Genomic DNA, 25,014 nt, shown 5'->3' with positions numbered 1-25,014 from the left:
ACAAGTTTACCTCTTGGAGGATGTTTCTTGAATGGGCATGAGGGAAATTGAATGACTGGCATAAAACTTCCATTTTGCCATGCACTTCAAGTACTGTTTTCTCCTGTATTCATACATCAATGTATGAAGTTCTCTCTCTCTCTCTTTCTCTCTTTCTTTCTCTCTTTCTTTTTCTCTCTCTCTCTCTTTCTCTCTCTCTTGCTCTCTCTTTCTCTCTCTTTTGCTCTCTCTCTTTCTCTCCCCTCCCCTCTCCTCTCTGCCCTGCCCCGCAAGCAGACTCAGGGTGGCTAACAGTCAATTTAAAACAATTCTAAGATTACAATTTAAAACAATAAAATAACAATTAAAATACATTTCATGGTGCTGCTCAAAACTTCAGTATAGGCAGGATCATAACTTTCTTCTGACAGTGATCCTATAGTAATCATAATTGCTCATGAGTGATGTCGCTCAGCAGTGTATGGTGGCAGTTTTCTCCCATTTAGATATTAAAGACCTGTCAAAATAATTCAGTTTTACAGGCCTTGCGGAATTGGGAGAGATCCCACAGGGCCTTATGGCCTCTGGGAGAGCATTCCACATTGATGGTGCTGCCACTGAGAAGACCCTAACCTTTGTAGAGCAGTCTGGCCTCCCTTGGCCCGGGGACAGATAGTAAATTTTGTGTTCCTGAACGCAGTGCTCTCTGGAGGTGAATTTATGGGAGAGTTAACCATTCAGTCATGTCTGACTCTTGGTGATTCTGTGGGCCAGCTATCTCCATGTTTTCTGATCTTGTACTGTTTCTTTGAATTGTTCCATTCTCAGGCTGGTGTCAACTTTTATGGTGTTTGGCACTGTGTTCTTCGGCAGCCTGGTTTCCTTTTGCTGCTAACTCATCCAAACATAATTACTTTTTCTAGCAAGCTCTTCCACATGACATGGCCAAAATAAGTCAGTTGCAGTTTTGTGATTTTTCCTTCCAATGGCATATCTGGTTTTATGCATTCCAATACTCGCGTGTTTGTAACCTTTGCTGTTTAAAAAATGCGCAAGGGCCTTCTAGTCTGGCTACCTGACTTCATTTTAACTAGAGTTGCTGTGGAACTTGGGACATTTTATGCAGAACAAATGCATATTATCACTGAGACTATAACCCGTCTTCATGATTTACTCATTTGAACTTAATAAACAATTTTATTGTTTAACTGAACAGTTCAGCAAGCATTTTTGAAGAAGCCACGTCTGTTTTTCTGTAGGTGTCTGGGTATTTTGCTGTTTATGCAAACTGCCCATAGATCAGAATATCAGATTATGGTACCTCACATCATTTCTTCTAAATAGCTTGTCAGATCTGTGCATGCCAGCAGATCAGCAAGGGGTTTTTTGTGTGTTTTGTACTTGCAAAATTAGTGGTCTGCTTACAGGGCTTATCTTAAAATGACTTGCTGTACGCAGGGTGATTAGAATTTGTATAACTATTCCATGTTTGAAAAATAACATATAGTATATATTCAGATGTGAGACTAGGTTTCCCGCCAGGTATACCATGAAAAGGGGGGGATTTTACATTTACCTACAGGTTACACTAATGTTGGTAATAATGGGGGGGGGGGGTATTTGGGTCATCTTGCTTTCTAGTAAATATGTTATAGGTTTGATTCTGCACAAACATAATATAGAATGGTTGAGCAAAAATGATAACTGTCTTACATAATAATTCTAGGGCAAAATTGTAAGGCTTGTTCCCCTTTCAGAAGTTTTCAGTGCAAGTCTTTAAAGATTTTGCACATTTAGTACATTTGCTATATTGACGCGGAGATTAGTGCACTGTTGGATGTGAATTTTGTTTTGTCTCTGGTTCAGGAGTTTTTGTGAAACAAGCTCCCATTTAGAAATTTATGATAGTTCAATGTTTGAGCACTGAGCATGATTTACCACATATGTTCATACTTTGTGATTCCCTTGACTTCTTCAAAGGCCTGGAAGAATTCAATGAAAGTTTTTTTATTAGTAGTAGTAATTGATCACCCTCTCTCAGCTTGCACCAGGCTCTGGGTGATGTACAATGAGTCATGAGCCATACGACAAATATATAAAACATTAAAATATAAGTTAATAAATATAAAATTTTAAATATAAAATTAATAAAGTTAAAAACTAATTTAAAATAGATCCAAGATGGCATCCCTAAAATTTATATCCTGAAGTCTAAACTGCCTGGTCACTTTTGAGGACTTACCATTATTATTAGTATTACTATTTACTGCCACTAACGTTATCATTCCTTACTGCTGCTGTGTTGTTGAAATTGTTATTGCTCAAGGCTGTAGTCATAAGAGTAGAGAATAAATGTCAATGAGAGATGTGAAGGCCTGGAAATAGCTCTTGCAAATTCATTGTTCTCTGTGTTATAAAAATTTGATATCTAAATATTCTGGTAATTCTACATATTGTGACTACATGTGAGTGTTTCTGTCCAAAATTAACATTTTATCTTATTTACCATAGAATTTGTTTTCTTCCCTCAATTTTTATTTTTCCCCTACCTTTCAGATAGCAAATGATATATATTTTAACGTAGCATTAGGCACACCAGTTTGGAACTCTCAGTCATTGACTAAATAGAAAACAAAGATGTGTAAACATTTAAATTTAATAAATATTTCAAATAGTACAATTTTTATGCCTGCTAAGCTATAAATTATGCATTTTATGTTAAATCATTTAATTAAGTTTTAGTCTTATAGGAAAGTAAGTATTGCATATATTAGTTTTTCCAAAATCTTTAATTATCACAAAGGTTTAGTTAGTTCTGTAGAAATACTTGTTTCAGTACTTGCATATTGTGTGCAATTAGATTCTGGGGACACTTTATCTGATGTCCTTCCTCTAGAAATAATTTCTTCTGTATCTGCGCAGTCAGTTGTAAGTTTTCTTACTGCATACAGTTTCAAACTGTAATATCTACATGGCTAATAACTGTGTGTTCCTTGTACTTCATTGCTGGTCAAAATCCACACAGTGGAATCATCTAGAGCTGTGGATTTGTGCTTCTGAAAACTGGGGAGAACCCTTGGGTTTGTAGAATGATCTTTTTTGGGGGGAAAGCCAAAACTTTAAGAGTACTGCCTGTACATGTGTTGACATTACACTAGAAAAATAAAAGTTTAGGTGACATTTTGAAGTTTCTCCAGCACAAATGGTGTGTCATATTGCATATCTCCAGTCAGAAGGTAGGGGAAATGAGTTGGGCAGAGGAAAATGGAAGGAAAGAAGGTACTGAGGTGGTGGTGAAAGAGGATGATAGGGAGGAAGCGGAGCTGGATAGGGTAGGGAAAAGAATTGGATCCAGCAGCATTGTGGGGAAGATAATGAAGGCAGCAGACTGTGGAGAAAGCAGGGTATGAGCTAGTGGGGGCAAGCAAGAAGGGAAAGTGAAAACTGGGGAATAGGTCCAGCAAGAGTGGGAAATGGAATTCCACTCCTCAGCAAGTCATGTTGGTGGTACTTTTGTTGCATTCTATTTTGATAGCAAACTTTTATCACTTTCAGAATCCTTCACACATTCTACTTTTATGGCTACTGCTACTTCCATTGTTGTCGTTTGTTAGTAATAAAAATGTATACATAATTGCTGAGGGGTCTTTTTTTTAAAGTTGTAGCTTTCAAGACCATGGGAATCTCTTGTTTTGGCAAGAAACCATTTGATCCATTTTCATGCATGTATTTTGAGGAGAACTGACACACATCTCTTCATGTAAGGACTGTAACTTTGTATACCTGAGTTGTGCACATATTAATACAACATGCACAGCATTAAATTGCAAAGAAATGGCTGATCTGGATATTAATGGGGTCTGATCTGTGATTCTTGGTTGCATACAAGTATTCTATCTGCAGTTATTTTGAAGCATACATTTGTGACTTTATTTGAAGAGGTCATTCTGAAATTTCTTGCAGATATTTGTGGAATTTGATCGGTGCAACTGGAAGCAGCATGCTTGGGTAAAGGTTCATGCAGAAGAAGTGAAAGTATTGATGCTGGAAGGGTCACTCGTTTGGGTTCCTCGAAATGACCCAGTTCTGCTCCAAGGAACTAGAGTGTCAGTTGCATATTGGCCTGCACTGGTAAGTATCTGCACTTGTTACTTTTAATAAAAAATGAGCGTATGTCATGACAAGTCTGGATGCTCTATCGGTTCTGCTGTCTAATTAGCAGTGTCATCCTAAGCAGAGCTGTACTCTTCTAAGCCCAATAGACTTAAAAGGATGTAACTCTGGTTGCACTTTAGGAAGCCTAAATATTCCCTGATTTCTGGATTTAAGCTCTTATCTAATAGCTTAAGGAATTGAAACCAGTACAACTAAACCACAGTTGACAGAAATAAGTTTTTATTAGATGGCATAAATGTTAAGAACGTCAAAATGTGAAGAGTTGCTTGGAGTGTGGCTGTAGCTGTATTGGTTTCATATTACAGAAGAGCTTAAGGTGGGTCATGGCAGAGTAGATGTTTAGAACTTATCTGGTACTAGATATTTACTTTGCCAGAAAGTTGTTTTTAATTGACTTCAATAGATGATTTTGTATGTTTGTGTGTGTGTTTTTATTTGTCCACCAAGAAGATTCTAAAGAGAGGGAGAAATAGTACGCCAAACATTTTTAAAATACAGAAGGCTAGTTGAGAAGTCTGAAAATTATTGAGAATGTCTCATGTTAAATAAACGTGTTGCCATCCGTTTTCAGGTCTTTATTTTAGTTCTGTTTTTATCCACAGACTTTCACACCTTTAGTAGATAAGCTGGGTTTGGGTCCTGTGGTTCCAGTAGAATCTCTAGTGGACCAAGACTTGAGATTCTTGTCTGATGCCAGTGGATTACGTCATTTTCAGGTATTTAGAGCTCTATAACTGGAGATACAAATATAATTTGTCACCCATTCAGTGATAATTTAGAGGGTAGTATGATTGTAGTAGTTGAGTGTTCTCCCTTTTTAATTTTTACCTTACTTTGATAGAAAAGGGCTAGGGCCCTGCCATAACATTTGGGTATGATAGTTATTGGTGGTGATCCAAAGAAATGCACTGCACCTTTCTTAAATGGGAGCTGCCATGCTACATGACAAAGTGTATTTGAAACTGGGACGGTTTTCAGAATAAGTTTGTAATAAGGAATGGGGATCTAATGTCCAAAGAAACAAATCAGAATCTTTCTTGCCATACCCAAGACTGCCGCTTTTGTGTCTGATTTGAAGTATTTTAGGGTCCTTGGGGTCACTTAAAAAACAATTAATGCACTTAGCTTAACTTTGCAAATCTTAATGACCTCTCTGATAACTAGTATGTGAGACTTTTCCCAGTTCTGTTATGCTGGAAATTCCTGAACTATATAGATTTTGGCATGTTACATTTTACCATGGAAATACAAATACTAGGAAGATAATCTAAAATTGCTTTAAATTAAAGTTGGGTGCAGGGTTTTTACACTTGAGTGTTGGTATGTGTGCCGGGAGTCTTTTCCTGGCGCACTCTGTGTCCTTGCAAGCAATTGTCTGATTGAAGATTGTAAGTATAATACAAACATTATGAAATAAATTATTCTTGAAGTACTTTCTGTTCTTTTGTGAGACAAAGTACACGTGAAGCAATTTGAGATGCATGAATGAAAAAACACTGTAATGTAAATTAACTGTAGATCATATCTGAAGAAGTGAGCAGTGACTCACAAACCCTTCCACAAATTTTGGCTTATACCCTTCCACAAATTTTGTTTTTAAGGTGCCGCTAGACCCTTGCTCTTTTCTACTACTGCAGTGTAGTACCAGAGTAATTGAAAATTTGAGAAACACGTCTTGAAATTTCCAGTGTAGAGGAACAACAAAAAGAGAGGCAAAGCAATACTGTCTAAGCTCTTTTAGAACATTGCTTGAAGTGAACAGTTGTTCTTATATTCAAAACATTTCTTGGCAGATGTCAACAGAAAGTCAGAACCAGATTCTCCAAGAACAGCCTATATTGAGGGAAGCTGTCAATGCACTGATCAGTGAACAAAAGCTTCAGGAGATATTTAGCAGAGGTAAGAGCAACTGTCTCTAATTTTTAAAACATTTTAGTTCTCCAGCAGAGGAAGGTATTCTGAAATGAGTTAAGCCCCCCCCCCCCCACACACACACACTTGCTCTGCAGGCAGTCCCATGCAAATGAACTTTACAGTGCTTTCACTTCCAGTTAGGGAGAAAGCCCTAGTTCATGCTCAGCCTTGCTCCACAACAAACAAGGTTCCCAGGGTCTCAAAAAAACAAAACATCTTGGCAAAGGAAGGAGTAAACAACAACAGTATGTCAAAACACTCCAAGTCCTCATGCATGGCAGCTGCCTGCACTGGTGCCTCTTCAGAACAGACCATGAAGATGCCCATCAGAACTGGGAGAGCTCAGTTGAGCACTTAGCTACTAGAATAATCACTTCTGGAGCAGGTATCATTCTTGCTCAGGGTCCCCAGGTTGAGGGAAAGAATGGTGCTTCTAGAGCATATATTTTGTCCATGCTGGCTCCCCAGGATGGGTGAACAGCTGGTGCTCCAACTGCTAAGAGTCATCAAAAATTCCTCTACCCCTCCCTTGCCAAGGCTTGGGCTGGGCAGAAGCCATTCAAACTGCTGTCACTGCCACAATAGCAGCATCAGAGGAGAAACGTATTAGAGCAGATGGTGACTCTGATTCAGACATGCCAGACCTCTCCAGTGCAGCTCAGGTGGTCCAGAGAAACTCCCAAGCTTCAGAGCTCATCATCATTGGCTGCAATAAGACTTGTCACATAAAGGAACCACGGGGAGGCTCTGCTCCCAGAGATCTGGCTTCCTTTTATCCTTCTCTACTCTTACACCCTGATATTTGCTCCTGGATCACTAAGAAGATCTTTTAAAATGTGCAGGAGTCTTCAAAAGTCTTCAAAAAAGCTGGAGGTAAAAATATAAGTGCAGACTTAGGAGTTGCTTTCCCTTGTTGTCTTCATAGTCTCCATCCCCACACCAAAAGATTTAAAGGAGCTTTAGGGCCTTCCTATGAAACTGACTCCTGTTTTCCAGGTGGAGCTTCTCAAGGTGCAAAAAGGCAAGGAACCCTCCACCCTCTTCTGTTGCTTATATACAGCTCCACACTGCCCCTTGTGGCCTTTCAGATTCTCATCACTCTCACACAAATTCAAATTCTGTGCAGGCAGATAGGGAGGAGAATGGTCACGTGAATAGGCTTCTAGTTCAACACCAGCTCTTTCAACAAGATCATTTTCCTCACCTTGTAGCCAAGTTTACTGTGGGGATAAAATTTCCTACATGAGACACTTAGACCATCCTAAACAAGGCAGATTCCAGGGTCTTTTGCCAGCCAGTTCAGACTCTATTCACTTTGCTCTTTCCAGATTCTTGTTTGAAGAAACCTGAGGTGCAAATGGGTGGTGGCTGGAAATGGCAAGAGTGTACACAAAGTGGCAAAGAACATTTGCTCCCTCCCTATTGGACAGTGAAGTTACTACAAGTTCTGTTTGTAGATACCCAAGCAATGCATCTTCTCATGGGAATGGTCCTGGGATGGAGACAATGCACTCAAGAACCCTATGAATAGGAAGAATGAGCTCTCCTTTAAGAGGGTTCACAAAGCCTTAGCAGTAACCATCAGGGCCTGTTTATCTGCTTTGGTCTTTGCTAGAGTAGCAGTACTTTAGGCAAATGAGCTCCTGCAGAACCCGAATCCAGACCTAGTCAAACTAAGACAAGCTCTGCTAAAAACCAGGATAATGGTGGCCTGAACGCCATGCAGTTCTTCAGAGGATCCTTCATGGCCAGCATCATGATTGAATGTAATGTATGGCTGAAACACTGAAAAGTGCATCACCTGTCCAAAATCATCCTCTCCATACCCTTTCAAGGAGAACTTTCGGGACAAGATATTAGTGGATACAAAGGAGAAAACGGAAGCTATGCTTGTTGAAAGAGAGGAAAATAAGTTAAACCAACTTTTCTAGAGTTGCTGCTGCTTGTTTTGCAGCTCCTACAAGTGTAAGAGTCCAGTGGCACCTTAAAGACTAACAAAATTTGTGGCAGGGCATGAGCTTTCATAAGTCAGTGCTGTGTTCTGAAGAAGCCAGCAGTGACTCACGAATGCTCATATGCTGCCACATATTTGTTAGTCTCTAAGGTGCTGCTGGATTCTTGCTGTTTTCTTCTGCTACAGACAGACTAACATGGTTAGCCATCTTGATCTACAGTATGTCTCTCATAGCTCCTGAAACAAAGAAATAATGAACAAAAAATCATGACACTCCTCCCCCCTGCCCTGACCTGGACAGCCCAGGCAAGCCTAGTCTCATGTCTTGGAAGCTACGCAGGGCTGACCCTGGCAAGTACTTGGAAGGGAGACCTCCTTGGAATACCAAGAACAGGAGGCAGAGGCAGGCTGCATCAAGACACTTCTTTGAATGTCCTCCATGCCCCAGTAAGGGCTGCCAGAAATTGCCATGACTTCCAGGTGTGCACACAGACAGATACAAGAAAAAGATATTCCTCCCCCCCACAGCCAACTTAGAGTTCCCAACACAAGCAGGCCAGTGGGGGGGGGCAGGGAAAGAACTGCCAAAGGTGTCCTCCTAGGACAACACTCCAGGCCTTTACACTAGCTTGGAGATGGTTCACTCAAGACATGTGGGTGCACAACATCATCAGTGAGGGGTATACAGTAAAATTTCTACACCCCCCATAGGACAAGTACCTCCCCTCTTGTGCACTATCATACACTATTGGTACAAGCCATAAGATACCTCTTGGAAATTCAGGCAGTAGGACCTGTTCCAGAGGCACAGATTTTTCTGAAACATGCTCTATTTTCCTTGTTTGGTCCAAGAGAAATGGAGAATGAAGAGCAATCCTCAATTTTAAATCCCTCATGTGCGTCCACAGAAGGCATTTTCACATGGAGACCCTGCAATCAGCACTAGAGGCCCTCCAACCAAGGGACTTCCTTGTGTCAGTTAAGCAACAAGCTCTATGAAACAACTTGGAAGCATTCAATAGGTGATGCTGCAGGAAGAAAGTTAACTCTTCATCAGCTGGTATCAAGAAGGTGCTCCAGTTCCTCCATAAAAACCTATCCTGGCACTGACACAAGTGTCTTCAGTCTTCAGCACAGGATACAAACAAGGGACATCTTGCATCACACATTCATATCATTTTCTGAAGGGGAGGCTGTCTTACACTCTCCCCCCCAACCAAGTGACACCATATTCCATCTTGGGATCTACACAGAGTCCTTCAGACAGTACACCAAATCAGTACTAGCATTCAAGGTAGCCTTCCTGGTAGCCATCACATCAGTGAGACAAGCCTCAGAATTTTCTACCCTCACAATATGTTGTAACTTCTTTTCAAAAGGACTCCGTGATCCTCATGACAGATTCTTCCTTCATGCCAAAGCTAAACTCATCCTTTCATAAGGACCAGAAGCGAACTATGTTCACTCTAAGGAAAAGGAATAGCACAACTGGATGTAAGGAGGGCACTAGGGATAAAGCACACAGAGACCTTCAAGACATCAGCCTCTAACTTTTTGGGGCACTATAAAGTGAAACCCTACAGGCTGGCAAACGCAGCCTTCAACAGGAGAGTTCTCCAGCAGATGGTCCCCCAGTAATTTCTCCTACACTCACTTGTGATGGCATAGCTTTTCAACATCTCATCTCAGGATATCTTCCTCCATTTATGAAGAATGAAAAATTGGACTTATTGTGATGGTTTGTTCTCATCAGTGGGGCGGAAGGTATCCCTTTCCTCTTGCAGGGAAGGAGGGATTCTGGGAGAGGAACCAATAAATCTTTCAAGGGCCATTGTGTTCTTCACAGATACTAGGGAATGTGTTTTGACTTGAAGCTTGGCAAGTATGAACTTGTGCCTCACCCCCCTGTCTGGAAGAAGAAGCACTACAAAGACACTTTGCGTAATCCTGCCTGCAGAGTGAATATGGCATGTAACCCTTTTCAGGTTACCTTCCATTTCACTTGTAAGAAGAGTTCCTCACAATAGTTCCAATAACTTTCAATCTGCTTGTAACTGCTGCTTAAGAAGCTAAAAGACTATTTCTGCTTTTGACTTTGTTGCAGATGACTTTTAGAAAGCTATAACTCGTAAGGTAATGTTTTCTAAATGACTGGTTAGATTGCTTTGTGTAGTACAAATAATGTTAGTAACTACAATGTAACTAATAACGCATCTAGCTATGTGTTGTAGAATTAGCAAGAACAGTGTTTGTATCCCACCTTTCAGCCAACAAGTGGTTATTGGAGTAGCTAACAAAATCAGAAAAACAACTCAGGTAGCGTTATAGATATCTAAAATCTCAAATTCAGAAGCACAAAGTGGTAAACATTTTAACAGCTGAACCAGTTAAAATGAAGTTTAGGCTATATTGAAATAGCAAAAGAAATTTTGCAGTCAGCAAATAGTACAACTGCAGCAAAATCAAAACAATAAAATTATACTCAGAGGCCTGGGAAAATTGTCAGGGGGCTTCTAAGCAAGCAACAGTGGTAGGTCTTTCCATTTATACAGAATTATGTATTTCAGTACTTAGCCAAATTGTTGTTGTGTGTTTGTTCTGCACCATGATAGTGCTGCCTTTGTACAATATAGCCCCTGACTCATCGTGCTTATTACTTGATTCAGATTTCATTTTCTGAACCAAACTTCTAGCCTGTTTGTATGCTTGTGTGTTCAGAAGCAAGTAGCCTTACACACTGTGTACTGTTTATAAAGATTAACCATTTATAGTACAACAGAAGATCCAGTTGTATTGTGTTTTCTTAATTATATCATAAGAATGTATATCAAAAAAGAGTTCATTATGCTTCTAGATAACACTTTCCTTTGTATGATATAGTATTAATGTTTTTCAGTTTTTCTCGATTGGAACTAAGATACATTTAGATGTTATGAAATGCATGCGTTCACAGCTCCGTCTCTAATGTTTGTAGCTATTTTCTAAATAAAACAACAGCATTTCTGCTTCTACATTTTAGTATTATGTTCATGATAACTTTCTTATTCTTAAAATGGATACTGGATATGTTGCAGTCTCTTCCAAGTTTTTTGTAATTTGGGGAGGATTGCCTCACACGTTCAGTGGATTGAATCCCTGGATCTTTTTCTGCCATTGGGAATGGGCAGAAAGGATTTCATAGATTCTCCCACTGCAGTTAAGACCCTACCACTTACCCCCAATTCCCAACAACTTCCTGTCAATCAGAAGTATTTTCTTGTCATTGTACATCTCTTTTGTATCTTTCAATTACAGATTAATAGTTTAATCCAAGCTCCCTTTTGTATGTGGAAATCATTGAGGCAATTGGACATTTTTGGCTGATTTTATACTTATGTGGAACTTTTTTCTAGGTCCTTACAGTATCCAGGGTCAGAGAGTGAAGGTGTACCAGCCAGAAGAGGAAAACAGTTGGGTCTCTGCCATTGTGAGCTGTCAAGATCCCATCTCCCGTCTGATGGAAGTGGTTTTGACTGAGGTGTGAAGCGTTTTTCTCTTTGGGGTTGTTTTGTGGGTGGGGGGTTGGCATGGCTTCCTAATTTCACTGAACCAGAGCTCTGGTTACTTGGTGTGAACTGTGACATCTGATTGAATCCGGTTTAGCCTGGTCAGAACCTTGCACAGTTCTGTTGTCTTATGAAAAACAAATTTCTAGTCTTTATATCTGTAAGCAAGTATTTTGTTTCTATTGATGCAATAGAAAAATTGGAACCAGTGTGAAAGATGCTAATGGTTAGGGAGTGAGACATTTTCAGAGAATATTACCACCTACTCCTCAGCCCTTTTTTACCATTCAACTTATGTTCAAAGTACACATTAAAAACAATGCAGAGTTTCATATTTACAGCAGATTTTTAATAAACGATTAATTCTATTAAATCCAAATAGTGGTGGTCTATAGATTGTGCATGTATGGATTTTATATAGACCTTTAGTTGAGGAGGTGACAGCTGTCTTCATTTGGCCTCCCACTTTCCCAGTCTGGGGATTGGATTAGCTACTGTGGCAGAGTCTTAAACTGGGAGCATGTTGTTTATGCCATGCACTAAAATGGTTTCATGTGTATTTTAAATTTGTTTTAACTGTTTAAACTGTTGTAATCCGCCCTGAGCCTTATGGGAGGGTGGATAGAAAGCGAAATAAATAAATATAGCATATAGAAGATTTATAGGTGAGATTAGGTAGTGTATTAAGAAGAGAACATTTATCAGGAGGAAGTGATGCTAATGATCAAATAGTCCATTACTTATCCTGTCTGTGACACACTGTTAACCTTCAGTGGTTTGCTGTGATCTTTGCTTATCCTATTCCTAGTTGTTCCAAGAAAAGTGGTTCAAATAGAGGATAATCAAGGTGTATGTACATGGTATTTGCTACTCAGTACAGAATTTGATTACTTAACAGTTTTGCATTCCATTTTTTAAAAAGGTAACATCTAGCTAGACAGTTAAAGAAAAAGCCAAAAAAGCCAGTTTTTCCTGATTCTTAGTACCTAAAGGAATCTAGGTTATCAAGTGTATAAATGGGACTGAGTACTCCTTGCATCTTCTTATTTTTCTGTCTGCATTTGTTTTCTCTAGATATTTGAAACATTCTAGTAACCCAGATATTACATTTAGGAAAGTTATGTACATTTGCTCTTACTTGCATAATTTTGAACTCATTATTTCACTTCTGTTAGTAGTGTTGGATCCAGCTGTCATCATTTGGAGTCTGTCTCCATCCTTTTGGAAAGACTGTTTTTAAATCTTGTGCTAGATGAATTTGACATCTCTTGTTCTGTGAGAAGTAAACCTGACTCAAAAGATGACATGAGGACTGCTATTGCACCTACATCCTTTTACCTGGAGACAACTTTTTGTTGCTCTTGTGATGCAGCTCACCGCACAGCATTTTTCCCTTCACTTTCCTTGCCTTAGCTCTCCCTGCCACCATTTCTACCCCTTCACTGGAAGGTTTTTGTTAAATCAGGAATTCCTAGATCACAGTAGTGTTATATAATCAGGCTTCCCTCTAGCATGCATATATGCATAAACATGCAGATTTTCTCCTCTTCATGCATGGCTTATTATGAACACAGCGGTCCTGCCGCCAGCTAGTGGCGAGGGTGGGAGGAGAGGCAAATGGAGGTGAGCATCTTGGAGAAGGCAGGCAGTTGGAGGGACTGTCCATTAAAGTGCCTGCTGTCTCCAAGCCTGCTTTCTTCAGTCACATGGCTTGAAGTAAGCAGGCACTTAGAGTAACTATCCCTCTAAGTGCTAACTTCTCCAAGTTTGCTTTTGCCAGGTCTGCTGAAATGAAGAGGAAGCTTTTGCATCTCCCTGATCCTCCCCTTCTGAACATCAAAGTACTTCAAAGTAAAGTGAATGTGAACTGGGATCATAGTAAGCTGCTGAGCAGGAATTGCCCATTAGTGGAGCAGGATCAAAGGAAGGCAGTTTCTTTCTCAGCATCTCATGATATGTAGCCAGAATGTCTGTACTCATTTCATAGTGATACAACATTTCTTAAGTCCCAATATATATCTATTAAAAAGCATCCTGACAGATCATCAATGCCCAGTCCAAACCCCTGGACCTAGAAACCCAAAATGAAGCAGTAGCTGTGATGGTCAGAGCCTCATCCACTGCATCCTTAGTTTCCTGGGCCACTATCGTTTGACTTTCCATCTGGGTCATGGAAAGAAACTGGTCGCCCTCATGGATGACCACCAAAGGCATCTGGCCTGAGGTACGGGCTGGGTTGCCATTAGTATGCAGTTAACCAACCACTTCCTCCTGGGAAGTGACAGCTTCAAGAGGGGATTGGATAAACATATGGAACAGAGGTCCATCAGTCATTAGCCACATTGTATCGTGAAAATGTCATGATGCAACATCACCCCAGAGTCGGAAATGACTGGTGCTTGCACAGGGGACTACCTTTACTTTTTATTGTTGGAACTCTCTGTCAGGGGCAAGTGATGCTCTGTATCCTTGGTGCTTGGGGGAGGCACAGTGAGGGGGCTTCTAGGTCCTGGCCCCACTGATGGACCTCCTGATGGTGCCTGGGGTTTTTTGCCACTGTGTGACAGAGTGTTGGACTAGATGGGCCATTGACCTGATCCAACATGGCTTCTCTTATGTTCTTATAACACCCAGCTCTATCCGTTGTTGGGCAGCCGATCTGGCTGTGGCCTGGAAAATCTGGATCTGGTGTTGCAAGCTGTGGCAGGATGGCTCAGGATGAGTTGATTGAAACTTAGTCCAACTAAGACAGAGATCCTATACCTAAGTCACAGTGGACCAGGTGTAGGATTCCTCTCCCGACCTTTGATGGTGCTCCTCTTGTGCCAACACTGAAGGAGCTTGGGAGTCCTCCTGATCACCTTCTTAATGTTGGAGGCCTGGGTAGCCACTGCCAAATAAATCTTCTTCCACCTTCAGCTAATTCCTTGAATGTAGTGACAGCGACAGTGATCCATGCAATGGTCACCTCGAGACTAGACTACTGCAATGCCATCTACATGGGGCTGCCCTTGTCTCAAATTCAAAAACTTCAACTGGTGCAGAATGCTGCAGCCAGGCTGTTACTAGGTCATTACTTGTGAGAACGCATTCAGCCTGCCCTGAAAGCGCTGCACTGGTTACCTATTGCATAGCAGATTCATTTCAAGGTGCTGATTCTTACCTTTAAAACCCTATATGGCCAGGGACCAGCATACCTATGGGACCACCTTTCCCCACATATCCCCCAGTGGGTACTATGGTCTAGTGCACAAAATCTTTATTCCTGGCCTAAAGGAGGCCTGGCTAGCGAGAGCGACGACCTTCTCAGTGTCAGCTCCATGCTGGTGGAATGAGCTCCCTGAGGAAGTTAGGACCCTATGGGACCTTCTTCAATTCTGCAGGGCCTGTAAGATGGTACTCTTCCACCAAGCCTTCAACAGCTAAATTGATTAAAATCAGACCCTGCTGCCTGGTACGACCTGACTAGCCTCTTGAAGCACAGACCTGGACCGTATTTTCCATCTAGAGTACCTTGAAATTTGGCCCTGCCTCCACCTGGTAAATTGGACAGGACAATTATGAGTTAAATCTGCTGAAGACCTGAATTAGTCTATTTGCCATTAGTAATGTATATATAATACTTATTGTTTTTATTGCTATAGTTGGATTTTAATATTACGTCTGCCAATTGGCCTGTTAGCTGCCCTGAGCCTGATTCAGCAGGGAGGGTGGGGTATAAACTAAAAAAAAAAAATTAAAGATACTGTAGCGAAGCATGGGTTTCAGGCTAGTATCTTATAAATCGGTGGGTACTTACGAATTGGTGGGGGCTCTCATTCCTTTTGCTATGGGTAGACCCCTTCCCAGCTGCATTTCAGGGAATACAGCAGGCTGCAGTGAGAAACAGGAGATGGGGAATATCTGCTGGGCTCAGTGACCTTAGATAACCCACTGAAATCTTTAAGAACTTCTAAAAATACAAACTTTTAAATTATGAGTGCAGTAAGATGCATGTTAATAGTAATTCCTATGAAGTTGTTTTTCTCCTCTTTTAAAACATCAGCCAGAGGTTATTAAGTTTTTTGTTTGCAAAGCCAATTCAGTTTTGATATGATGTTTCATGAGACAATATTTTCTATACTTTTCCTTTTCTTCAATGCAGTGCTGTCTTAATTCCCTTAGCTATCCTCAGTCAGAAGTTTTTATATCATTTCTTTTTATAACATAGTTAATTTAATAATAGAAGAGCCTCGTGGCACAGAGTGGTAAAGCTGCAGTATTGCAGTCAGAGCCCTCTGCTCAAGACCAGAGTTCGATCCCAGCAGAAGCTGGTTCAGGTAGCCGGCTCCAGGTTGACTCAGCCTTCCATCTTCCGAGGTTGGTAAAATGAGTACCCAGCTTGCTGGGGGGAAAGTGTAGATGACTGGGGAAGGAAATGGCAAACCACCCTGTAAAAAGTCTGCCGTGAAATATGAAAGTAACGTCACCCCAGAGTCGAAAACAACTGGTGCTTGCACAGGGAACTACCTTTTCTTACCTTTTAATTTAATCTTTATTATTATCTTCCCCCTTCAGAGTTCTTTCCACAGATCTTTGCTTTAAATGGATATTAATATCTTGGGTGACTTCATTTGAACTGAACATATTTCCACCATTGCTCTACGTTTCTTCCTTTTACTTTGGGGAGGGGGAAATTGAACAGCTATTTGGATGACATGTAGTCTGCTTGTGAATGTTCTCACTTTCAAAACATTATGTTTAGATATCTCTTTCTGGTACCCCTTAACTTACTGAGTGAGCTTCCTCTTTGTATTCATGCTTTGAAAACAGTTTCAAATATTCAAATATCTATTTTAGAAATATTAATTGCTCCCCTCAGGTTTCATTTTTTTCATGTACCTTTTTTCATGTGTTTTCTACCAATATTAGAGCCTTATGATTTTGACTGAAACCTGTTTTCTCCTTTTCTCCTTTTGCTTTATAATTTTCCACTTGAGGGTACTCTTCTATGGTTTTGTTTGTCAGCTTCCTTTATTCCTCAGAGCTTGTTCAGAAATTGAAACACACACAGTCCTGAGTTTCTCAGTGTTCTTTTTCCCCCAATAAAAAAGCAATGTTTAGAAAATGCTAACAAATGGCACTCTTCCTTGCATGTTTTACAGTTCTTGAATGCCAATTACATCTGTATGCAAGGTTTCTTCTCCATCAATAGCAGTTCCTGTCTTTGTTCCTCTGCAGTTTTTAATTGCCGTACTTACCTTCATATTTCTCCAGCTTTGCAAACATAGATGGTCTGTTTCTTGCTTTTTTGAAAATGATACCTGATTTCTGCATCTTAGTAATACATGTGGCCTTTACTTGTAGAACTAGCATGGTACAGTGGTTAGAATGTCAGACTAAGCTCTGGAAACTCAGGCTTGAATCCCTCCTTGGCCAGAGAAACTTGCTGAGCTGCCTTGGGCCAGCCACACACTCTCTTTCTCAGCTTAACTTAAAATAACATGGAGTAGGGGGAAACCATGTTGTAAGCTTTGTGTGAGGGGAAAAGGAGGCTATAGCTATCTTAATAATGTACAAGCCAACGCTTTTGAGGGTTCCATTCATGATGGCTTCAACTTAGCTTAAAGGTATGAAAACGCCTGAAACAGTGCTAAGGCCCTATTCATATACATGCTTGTCAAAAAATTGTCATGTCACAGTTTAAGGCTAATTAATCCCCTTCTTGATTATTGATGTGAGTATGTGTAGAATAGTTGTCTTCTAACTTATAGTAAGAGCCCCATGGTGCAGATTGGTAAAGCTGCAGTACTGCAATCCAAACTCTCTGCTCGTGACCTGAGTTTGATCCTGGCGGAATCTGGGTTCAGGTAGCTGGCTCAAGATTGACTCAGCCTTCCATCCTTCCGAGATTGGTAAAATGAGTACCCAGCTTGCTGTGGGGGAAGTGTAGATGACTGGGGAAGGCAATGGCAAACCACCCTGTAAAAAAAAAAAGTCGTCTGTGAAAACATTGTGATACAACGTCACCCCAGAGTTGGAAATGACTGGTGCAAGGGACTACCTTTACTTTTTTAACTTATGATTAGGACAGACAGAACATTTAACATGCTGGGAAAGTTCCCAGGGACGTGCTGACCTGCAGGGTCTTTTGCAGCCAGGAGTAGACAGAGCAAAGTACTGCTCGTTCCTCCAAACCTTTCAGCAGCAACAGCGATCTGTATCAACTCAGATTTTTATAAGGTTATGGTAATAATTTTCTGAAAGATAATTTATGTGATAGATGATGTATTAAAAGCAAATATAAGTAAGTTCCCTATAAAAATATTTTCTGTAATACAAATGATAATAGTTTATATGTTTTGTATGTTTGTAACCTGAATTTTTTTAAAAAAAGTAGACCTGTTTGCAATTTTAAAGCTTGCACAATTTTTGGTTCATAAATTAGAATTTTTTTTTCTCACGAGACTCCACACCTTAGAGGGAACATTGGCTATAATGCTGTATTGCCACAATCTCTAGTTCCCACATATTTTTTAAAAAGATGAGTCTCTAGCATTTTTCGCTGTGGAATAATAAAGCCTGCGCCATTACACTTATTCCTCTGTAATGAAAAGGACTGGAGATTAGTTGATCATGGGAACTAATAGATCATGGTATTAAACCAGGTAAGAGGAGTTGCTAAGATCACAGGGAAAGGCCCTTTTGACTTTCCCATCAACCAGTGAATTTGTCTGGTAGGTAGACAAGAGAGGGTATTTTCAGTGGCAGCCCCACAACTATGGAAAAGTCCCCAGGAAGGTGTACCTGCCCCCCTCACATTTCATCTTTAGGAAGCAGCATTCAGTTAATTTTAGTTATTCTGCCTACTGGCAGTTTTAGTAGTGGCTTGATGTATTTTATTGTGTTTTGTTTCTATTTGTATTGTAAGCTGCACTGAGTTCCGTAAGGCAGAAAGACAACTAATAAGTGTTTTAAATAGGCATATTTTTCAAGAGCCTTGGGAACTACTACTCACAAAATGGCTTAGTTTGCAAAGCCAGTCTCAAAATGGCAGCTTGTACACAAATTGCAGCATTCCAGAGCAGGTTTGCAGTGCTTGGGTGGAAACCTTTTCTCTGCTATTTTTTCAAAACAAACCACTGCCATTGAACCCCAAGCAGAGCTGTAGTATATTGGAACAGCTCAGGAGAACACTTTTATAGGGGATAGGATTGTAGTCTATTGCCGTGTTGTATTCACTGCCTTGTTTCTAGTGTACTGTGTTCTGCCTTTATAATTCACTTCCTGCATTGTGATATACTATGCTTTGGAAATTTTTTGTTTGCATTGTTTTCTTATTTTGTAATCCTATTCATATTGCATCATTTATTGGATATTTTATGCTCTCTGATTGAGTTGGTTTTTATATTTTCTAATCTGCTTTGAGTCTCAGCAAGAAAGGCCAGTTATAAATGAAATAAGTAAACTGTACCTTGCCCCACAGGGGGGAAATATAGACCGTTTTCGCACACAGCTTGCCTCGCAGTCACAATCCTGTTCCCTCCTCAGCGTCTGGTCGGATTTCCCACCATCTGCGCCAAAGTTACAGGAAGTGCCGCAGCTTTTGTGTAGCAAACATAAACCACTAAAACCCAGTTTACATTTGCTACGCAAAAGCCACGGCATTTCCTGTAACTCCGGCGCAGATGGTGGGAAATCCGACAGACACTGCGAAGGGAACAGGATTGTGACTGCGAGGTAAGCTGTGTGCGAAAATGGTCATACACTTACCTTGGTCTCTAGAAGAGTTAAATAGCAGGGAAGAAATAACATGACATAGCAGGGAAGAAATAGCATGACATTTTTCTACCCAGAGCAAGGGTGCATGAATATGTGCACTTCAGGGAGGAGAATGCTAGTGTTGTTTTCCCATCAAAGCAAAAAGGTATATGCATTTATGTGCCTCCTTCACATGAAAGAGAGGAGAGAAGCTGCTGAAAGCAGTTCAAAGTGAAAAGATAAGAAACTGATTGTAGCAGCACTGGAGGAGGGGTGGAGAGCTGTTTTTAATTGCTTGAAGAGTGACTGGTCACTCTTGATTAACCTTTGCTCCTCCCCTGCAATAGATCATTGTACTGTTAAAATGCTATAATGATCTAGCAATTGCTGCTGTTGTTGTTTTTAAAAAAGACTTCTGCTGGTGAGGCCATGGAAGGTGAGGCAAAGAATATGGTGTTGATGTGGGTTTTCCTTCAAAAATGCATACACTCCTGCCAAAATGGTATCCAAAGGCTCTTTGGCTGTAACTTATCTAAAATACCAAACCAGGTTTGGGAAAGATCCCAGGAATGGATTGGTGGGGGAAAGACAAAGAAGCAGTGTGTATGGAGGATTATGTTGTATGGATGTTTCTGAAAACAGTACTGCTATAAGGAAGCCAAAGCGGAGCAAAACATCTGCATGGAAACATCCTTAGCATTATTAGGGTTTGTAGAATCTTTCGGGCTCAAGTGCCGTGTTCTACTGGAGAAAGTTTTCCTTCCAGATGTTTCGTTCTCAGCTGCAGAGAACATCCTCAGTGGCGTTGCAGCCGGAGCAGGCGCTCTGACCTTCTTGGCTGCTGTGCATTGACTCAATGCACAGACTCAATGCACAGCAGCCAAGAAGGTCAGAGCACCTGCTCCAGCTGCAACGCCACTGAGGATGTTCTCCGCAGCTGAGAACGAAACATCTGGAAGGAAAACTTTCTCCAGTAGAACACGGCACTTGAGCCCGAAAGATTCTACAAACCCTAATGATGTTACCAGCCGTTAAAACCTGAAATCTTTGATCCTTAGCATTCTCTGCAGACATTTGTACAAGATACTGCACAAGAGTTTGTGGAGTAGCACTGATGGGTACTCCTTAATGGTCTCTTCTTTGCAGTGTTTTCAGTAACAACGTAAAGGCACCTATTGGGCCATTATGTGGTTTAACATGAAGAATTGCGAGCAAAGAATGAGATGTAAAGGCAGAAGGACAAGGAGCTTAGAAAAGGATAAGACAAGTGAGGGGAGCTAAAACTGTTTAAGACAAATAAGTTACCACTCTTTAATGTGTCTTCCCTTTGTTTGTCCCTTTCACCTCATAATGAATCAGACTGGTGAGATCAAGTCTGTGGACCCTCGACTGATTCATGTAGTGATGGACAGCTCTGCTCTGAATGAGGTACTGTGTTACACCAGGCCATGATATACTGGTCTTTTTTTTCTAAAAAAATCTGTCTTACAATAGTGTTTCCTTCTAATGATGGCTTATACAACTTTGTCTATATAAATTTGAAAGGTACTTTGTTTTAGCTTAATTTGAAAATTAAGTGAATGTGTCTATTAGTTCTGTGCAGCTTGAATGACCTTATAAAGTTGTATTCCAGTGGTTAAAGGCATTAGTTGATGGACTAATTTCCTGAAATTTTCTTTTAACTATCCCATTGTAATGATATATGCTTTTTTATTTATTTTAGGAAGGGTCTCTAAAGCCAGGCAAATCCTCAAAAGGGAAAAAGAAGAAGGAAAATGTGGAAGGGAAAGATGGACGGAGGAGGAAGAATGCTTCTGATTCTGGTTGTGATCATGCAGCAAAGAAACCAAGGGAGAGGGGTGAAGTGGATGGTAATGGTAGTGATGGAGGTGAGGCAAACAAGGGAGCTTGGAAAGGAAATGTCAGTGGTGACACAACTCTGGATCCAAGAGCCAAGCAGCTGCCTCAGTTTGCTCCTCAAATTAACCACAATATTCGCTTTGCAACATACACCAAGGAGAATGGCCGAACTCTTGTGGTGCAAGATGAACCAGCAACTGGTGATGCTCAGATGCCCTTCGCTCCTTTTTCTTCAGCTGCTGCCCAAGTTCTTCTGAGTGGAGCTGGAAGTCAAGAAGCAGCAAAGTCCTTAGAGCAGGCCAGCCAAGGCCTGGTGGCTGCCCCAGCAGTAATTACTACAGCTGGACTGACACCAACTGCTGTACGAATCTCTGATACTAGTCTGTCAGTTGTCACTGGACAAGAAAAACAGAAAATGGGTCGTTTGCAGAGTCAAGAAGAGGTAAGTTGTCTGCAGCCAGAATAATATCTACCATTTATATACTGCTATAGGGCATCCAAAGCCCTTCATGTGTTGTTCTTACCATAGCCTATAAGAAGGAGAGCTCCCCCCGCCCCTAGTTTATAGCAGATGCATCCACTTGGGTGCTGAATCCTTATGAAATGCAAGTTGTGTGTGTATGTTCTGCTTAATGTGTGTTATCTGCCTTTCTCTCTGCACACCTTAAAGGGTGATGTTGGCTTTTATAGAAAGTTGAAATACAAAGCCAGAGGGTCTTATTTCTTGTATTTATATTTTTCCAAGAAATAAAAACTATACATGTAAATCAATACTTCCTCTAAGCTGTAGAGGCTTGTGCACAAAAATTTTACTTCGTGAGCTACTGGCATTAAAGTTATGAGCTACTGCTTAAATTACTTGCTCTGGGGCCATTTTTTCCTGAGCTAAGACAAAATTGTGTGAGCTAGAGGCTAAAAAACTGTAAGCTAACTCACACTAACTCAGCTTAGAGGGAACATTGATGTAAATGACAGGAAAACTAAATAGAAAGATGTATAGCAATATAGAGAGAACCTTGCTTTTTATGTATTCAGAACAAGAAATCCAGAATGGTTACTTCAGTACAGAGATTAACATTTCAGTGTAGCAGTTTAGACATGAGACAAATTACTGTACATCAGCTTTTTTTTTCATTTTGTGCATCCTTAGAATTCTAAGATTTAGATTTGCAAAATACAGTAAACCATGTGTATACATACATACACACACACACACACGCGCATACACACATACAATAAACCATGTACATACGTACACATGCATACATAAATTTAAAAAGTTGTTGGCTTTTTGATGTCCTGCTTTTTATCTATAACATTCCCAACGTGGCTTACAGTATTTTAGAAACATGGTATTGATTTCTTCCCTTTCTCTGCCTATTCTTAAAGTATTAACCCATATGATGAGTTTAGAATAGTTGCTGAGGTGGTGCATGATTCAGCCCCATCTTCTCAGGACTAGAGATGTTTGACATTTTGAGAGTGAAACAGAGGAGCCAGGGCTGCTGTGCCTGTGTTGCTGATCCTTTGAGAATGAAGTGGATATTGTTTATATAGAATAGGTTCTCAACCAGCCATAGTGCTTGCGAAACAAGAAAATGTATTTTGGGGCATGGAATAAACAGTTAAGAACTACTGAGGAGTTGGTATCTTGTGGGATGGAGAAATAAGGTTTGCCTCAAATATCATTTATTTTGTTTCAGAATTCCCGAAATTTGATGTTGGCTTCTACAGGATTTGGAGCGGCACACTCAAGCGCTTCCCAGCCTTTGGTGTTTGAAAGTGGCCGAAACCAATCCAATGGAGTACTGGCTCCAGAGAAGAAGCCCGTTGGATTTATGTTTGGTAGTAGCACTGCCAATGAGATTCAGAAAGACTCTGATTTGTCAAAGAACTTGTTTTTTCAATGCATGTCCCAGAGTATTCCTTCCAGCAACTACTTCACTGCCTTGTCAGAGAATCTGGCTGAAGAGCCCGCTAGTCAGGACTTGTTAAAAAAATGTTCAGAGAGTCTGAGCTTAGGTGTCTGCAAAAGTAAAGTTCTTGCAGGAGAACCTAGCCCTGGGACTCAGCCAGGCAGTTCTGTGGACCGGAAGCTGCCAGTGGAATCTATGCCCACACTTACTCCAGCTTTTTCTCGGAACCTCTTGAGTACTCGACCTCCGGATAATCATGAGAATCTTTTTTTGCAGCCCCCGAAATTGTCACGGGAGGAACCCTCGAACCCTTTCTTGGCATTTGTTGAAAAATCAGAACTCAGTCCTTTCAGTAGTTTTTCATCTTCATCTCAGCCAGGAGCATCTACTACTTCCTCTTCAGTTCTTGGTTCCAAGGCTGCTTCTGGCTGGTCAGATTTGCACACCTCAGTGGACTCTTTAGCTAAAAAGAAAAGCCTGTTTATAACAACTGATTCCTCCAAGATAATGCCCAGTGCTCCTAGTTCAACACTGTTTGCTAATGTACAGAGCTCGTCTACTCTGGGGAATGGCCGTTCCAGCTCGCCTATCAGTAGCCTGACACAACCTATTGAAATGCCCACACTCTCCTCCAGTCCAACAGAAGAAAAGCCATCTGTTGGGCCTGGGCAGCAGGACAATCCTCTTCTGAAAACTTTCTCTAATGTATTTGGCAGACACCCGGCTGGCTTTTTCTCTTCACAGGCAGAGTTAGCACTGGAGAACAAAGCTCCTTTTGAAACTGTGAAAAGGTTCTCTCTAGATGAACGGAGCATGCCCTCTAAGCAGGATTCTGATTCTAGCACCAATAGTGACCTCTCAGATATGAGTGATTCTGAGGAGCAGCTGCACACCAGAGCCTGTCTGAAGGGAATCCCAGAGCATCTGATCGGGAAACTGGGTCCCAATGGCGAGCGGAATGCTGTACTACTAATGGGCAAGGGAAAAGGGAAGCAAACTCTGAAAGGCAGGCCTCGCACAACCCCCCAGAAAGGTGAAGGCTTTAAACACAAGAGTTTAGTTATATTGGAACAGCTGAAGCTGGGATATTGTATTGGTATTCCCAGCTGTAGAATGTGTAGCCTTGTATTGGTCTGTCTAGCTAGCTAGCCAAGACATCAGGGGCAAAAACGTAGAGGTCTCAAGGAATTAAGTTCTTAAAGTACTGAGTCCAACAACACAGCAGTTTGTACAAAGATAAATTTAGGGTGCAAGGTTTATTGTGTATGACCACTAGAGACTGGTTGTTTGGGGAAAGAAGAATTATGCCACCTGTTGTCATGCCTGAATGTCTAGATCTCTACTTTAATAAGACTAAATCCTATGTTCAAGAAACTCAGACTCTGACAGTAAATTACAGAAGCTGTAGTTTACCCTTTTTCCATTCTAGTTGCAGAAATGGAAATGACAGTTTAGCTTCTAAAGAAGGAAGGAATTTTGAGGAAGGCAAATGTTTAGGAAGATTTAAAAAGTAGATTGTGAATGAAGGGCATGATGGGGAGTTTGGCAAAGTGCCAAAAAAACCCTGCCTAATTGTATGAAACTCACTAGATTATTTAAGGAATATTTAGCTTCATACCAGTTCAGAAGGGTGATGTTATTGATTTGACTTAATAGTTTCTCTTGTAAGATGCTTTTATGAATCATTCTGTTAGAACAACTTAGCAGTATTGCCCTTCTTTACATTTCCCCCCAAACATTCCTCTTCAACCAAGCATGCTGTAGATATATGCTTGCTTGTGTAAAACAACAATAATCAAATTCTTAAATTTATGTTCAGGATCATTTACAGGTCCCGATCTGTTCCCCACAAAAATAAATGAAACTACTGTGTAAACTCTGGCATTTGTCTAAAGGCCATAATGAGGACCAATAAATGCCAGACTTATAG

The 25,014-nt window shown here is 40.7% G+C and overlaps 1 protein-coding gene across 2 annotated transcripts in view; it reads left to right on the top strand.

The window, feature by feature from the left end:
* Window positions 1-25,014, top strand: part of KDM3B (lysine demethylase 3B) — a 68,045-nt gene that overhangs the window by 12,350 nt on the left and 30,681 nt on the right. For both annotated transcript variants that reach the window (XM_060240104.1, XM_060240105.1), the window contains exons 2-8: window positions 3,943-4,110; window positions 4,758-4,871; window positions 5,949-6,054; window positions 11,416-11,540; window positions 20,668-20,736; window positions 21,032-21,610; window positions 22,872-24,117. In XM_060240104.1, coding sequence (XP_060096087.1) covers window positions 3,943-4,110; window positions 4,758-4,871; window positions 5,949-6,054; window positions 11,416-11,540; window positions 20,668-20,736; window positions 21,032-21,610; window positions 22,872-24,117 — 2,407 coding nt within the window. The remainder of the gene's footprint in view (window positions 1-3,942; window positions 4,111-4,757; window positions 4,872-5,948; window positions 6,055-11,415; window positions 11,541-20,667; window positions 20,737-21,031; window positions 21,611-22,871; window positions 24,118-25,014) is intronic.

This window comes from Heteronotia binoei, chromosome 5, assembly GCF_032191835.1.
Source record: "Heteronotia binoei isolate CCM8104 ecotype False Entrance Well chromosome 5, APGP_CSIRO_Hbin_v1, whole genome shotgun sequence".
NCBI lineage: Eukaryota > Metazoa > Chordata > Lepidosauria > Squamata > Gekkonidae > Heteronotia > Heteronotia binoei.
Note: the sequence above shows the minus strand (reverse complement) of the source record. Positions and strands in the feature narration are given on the sequence as shown.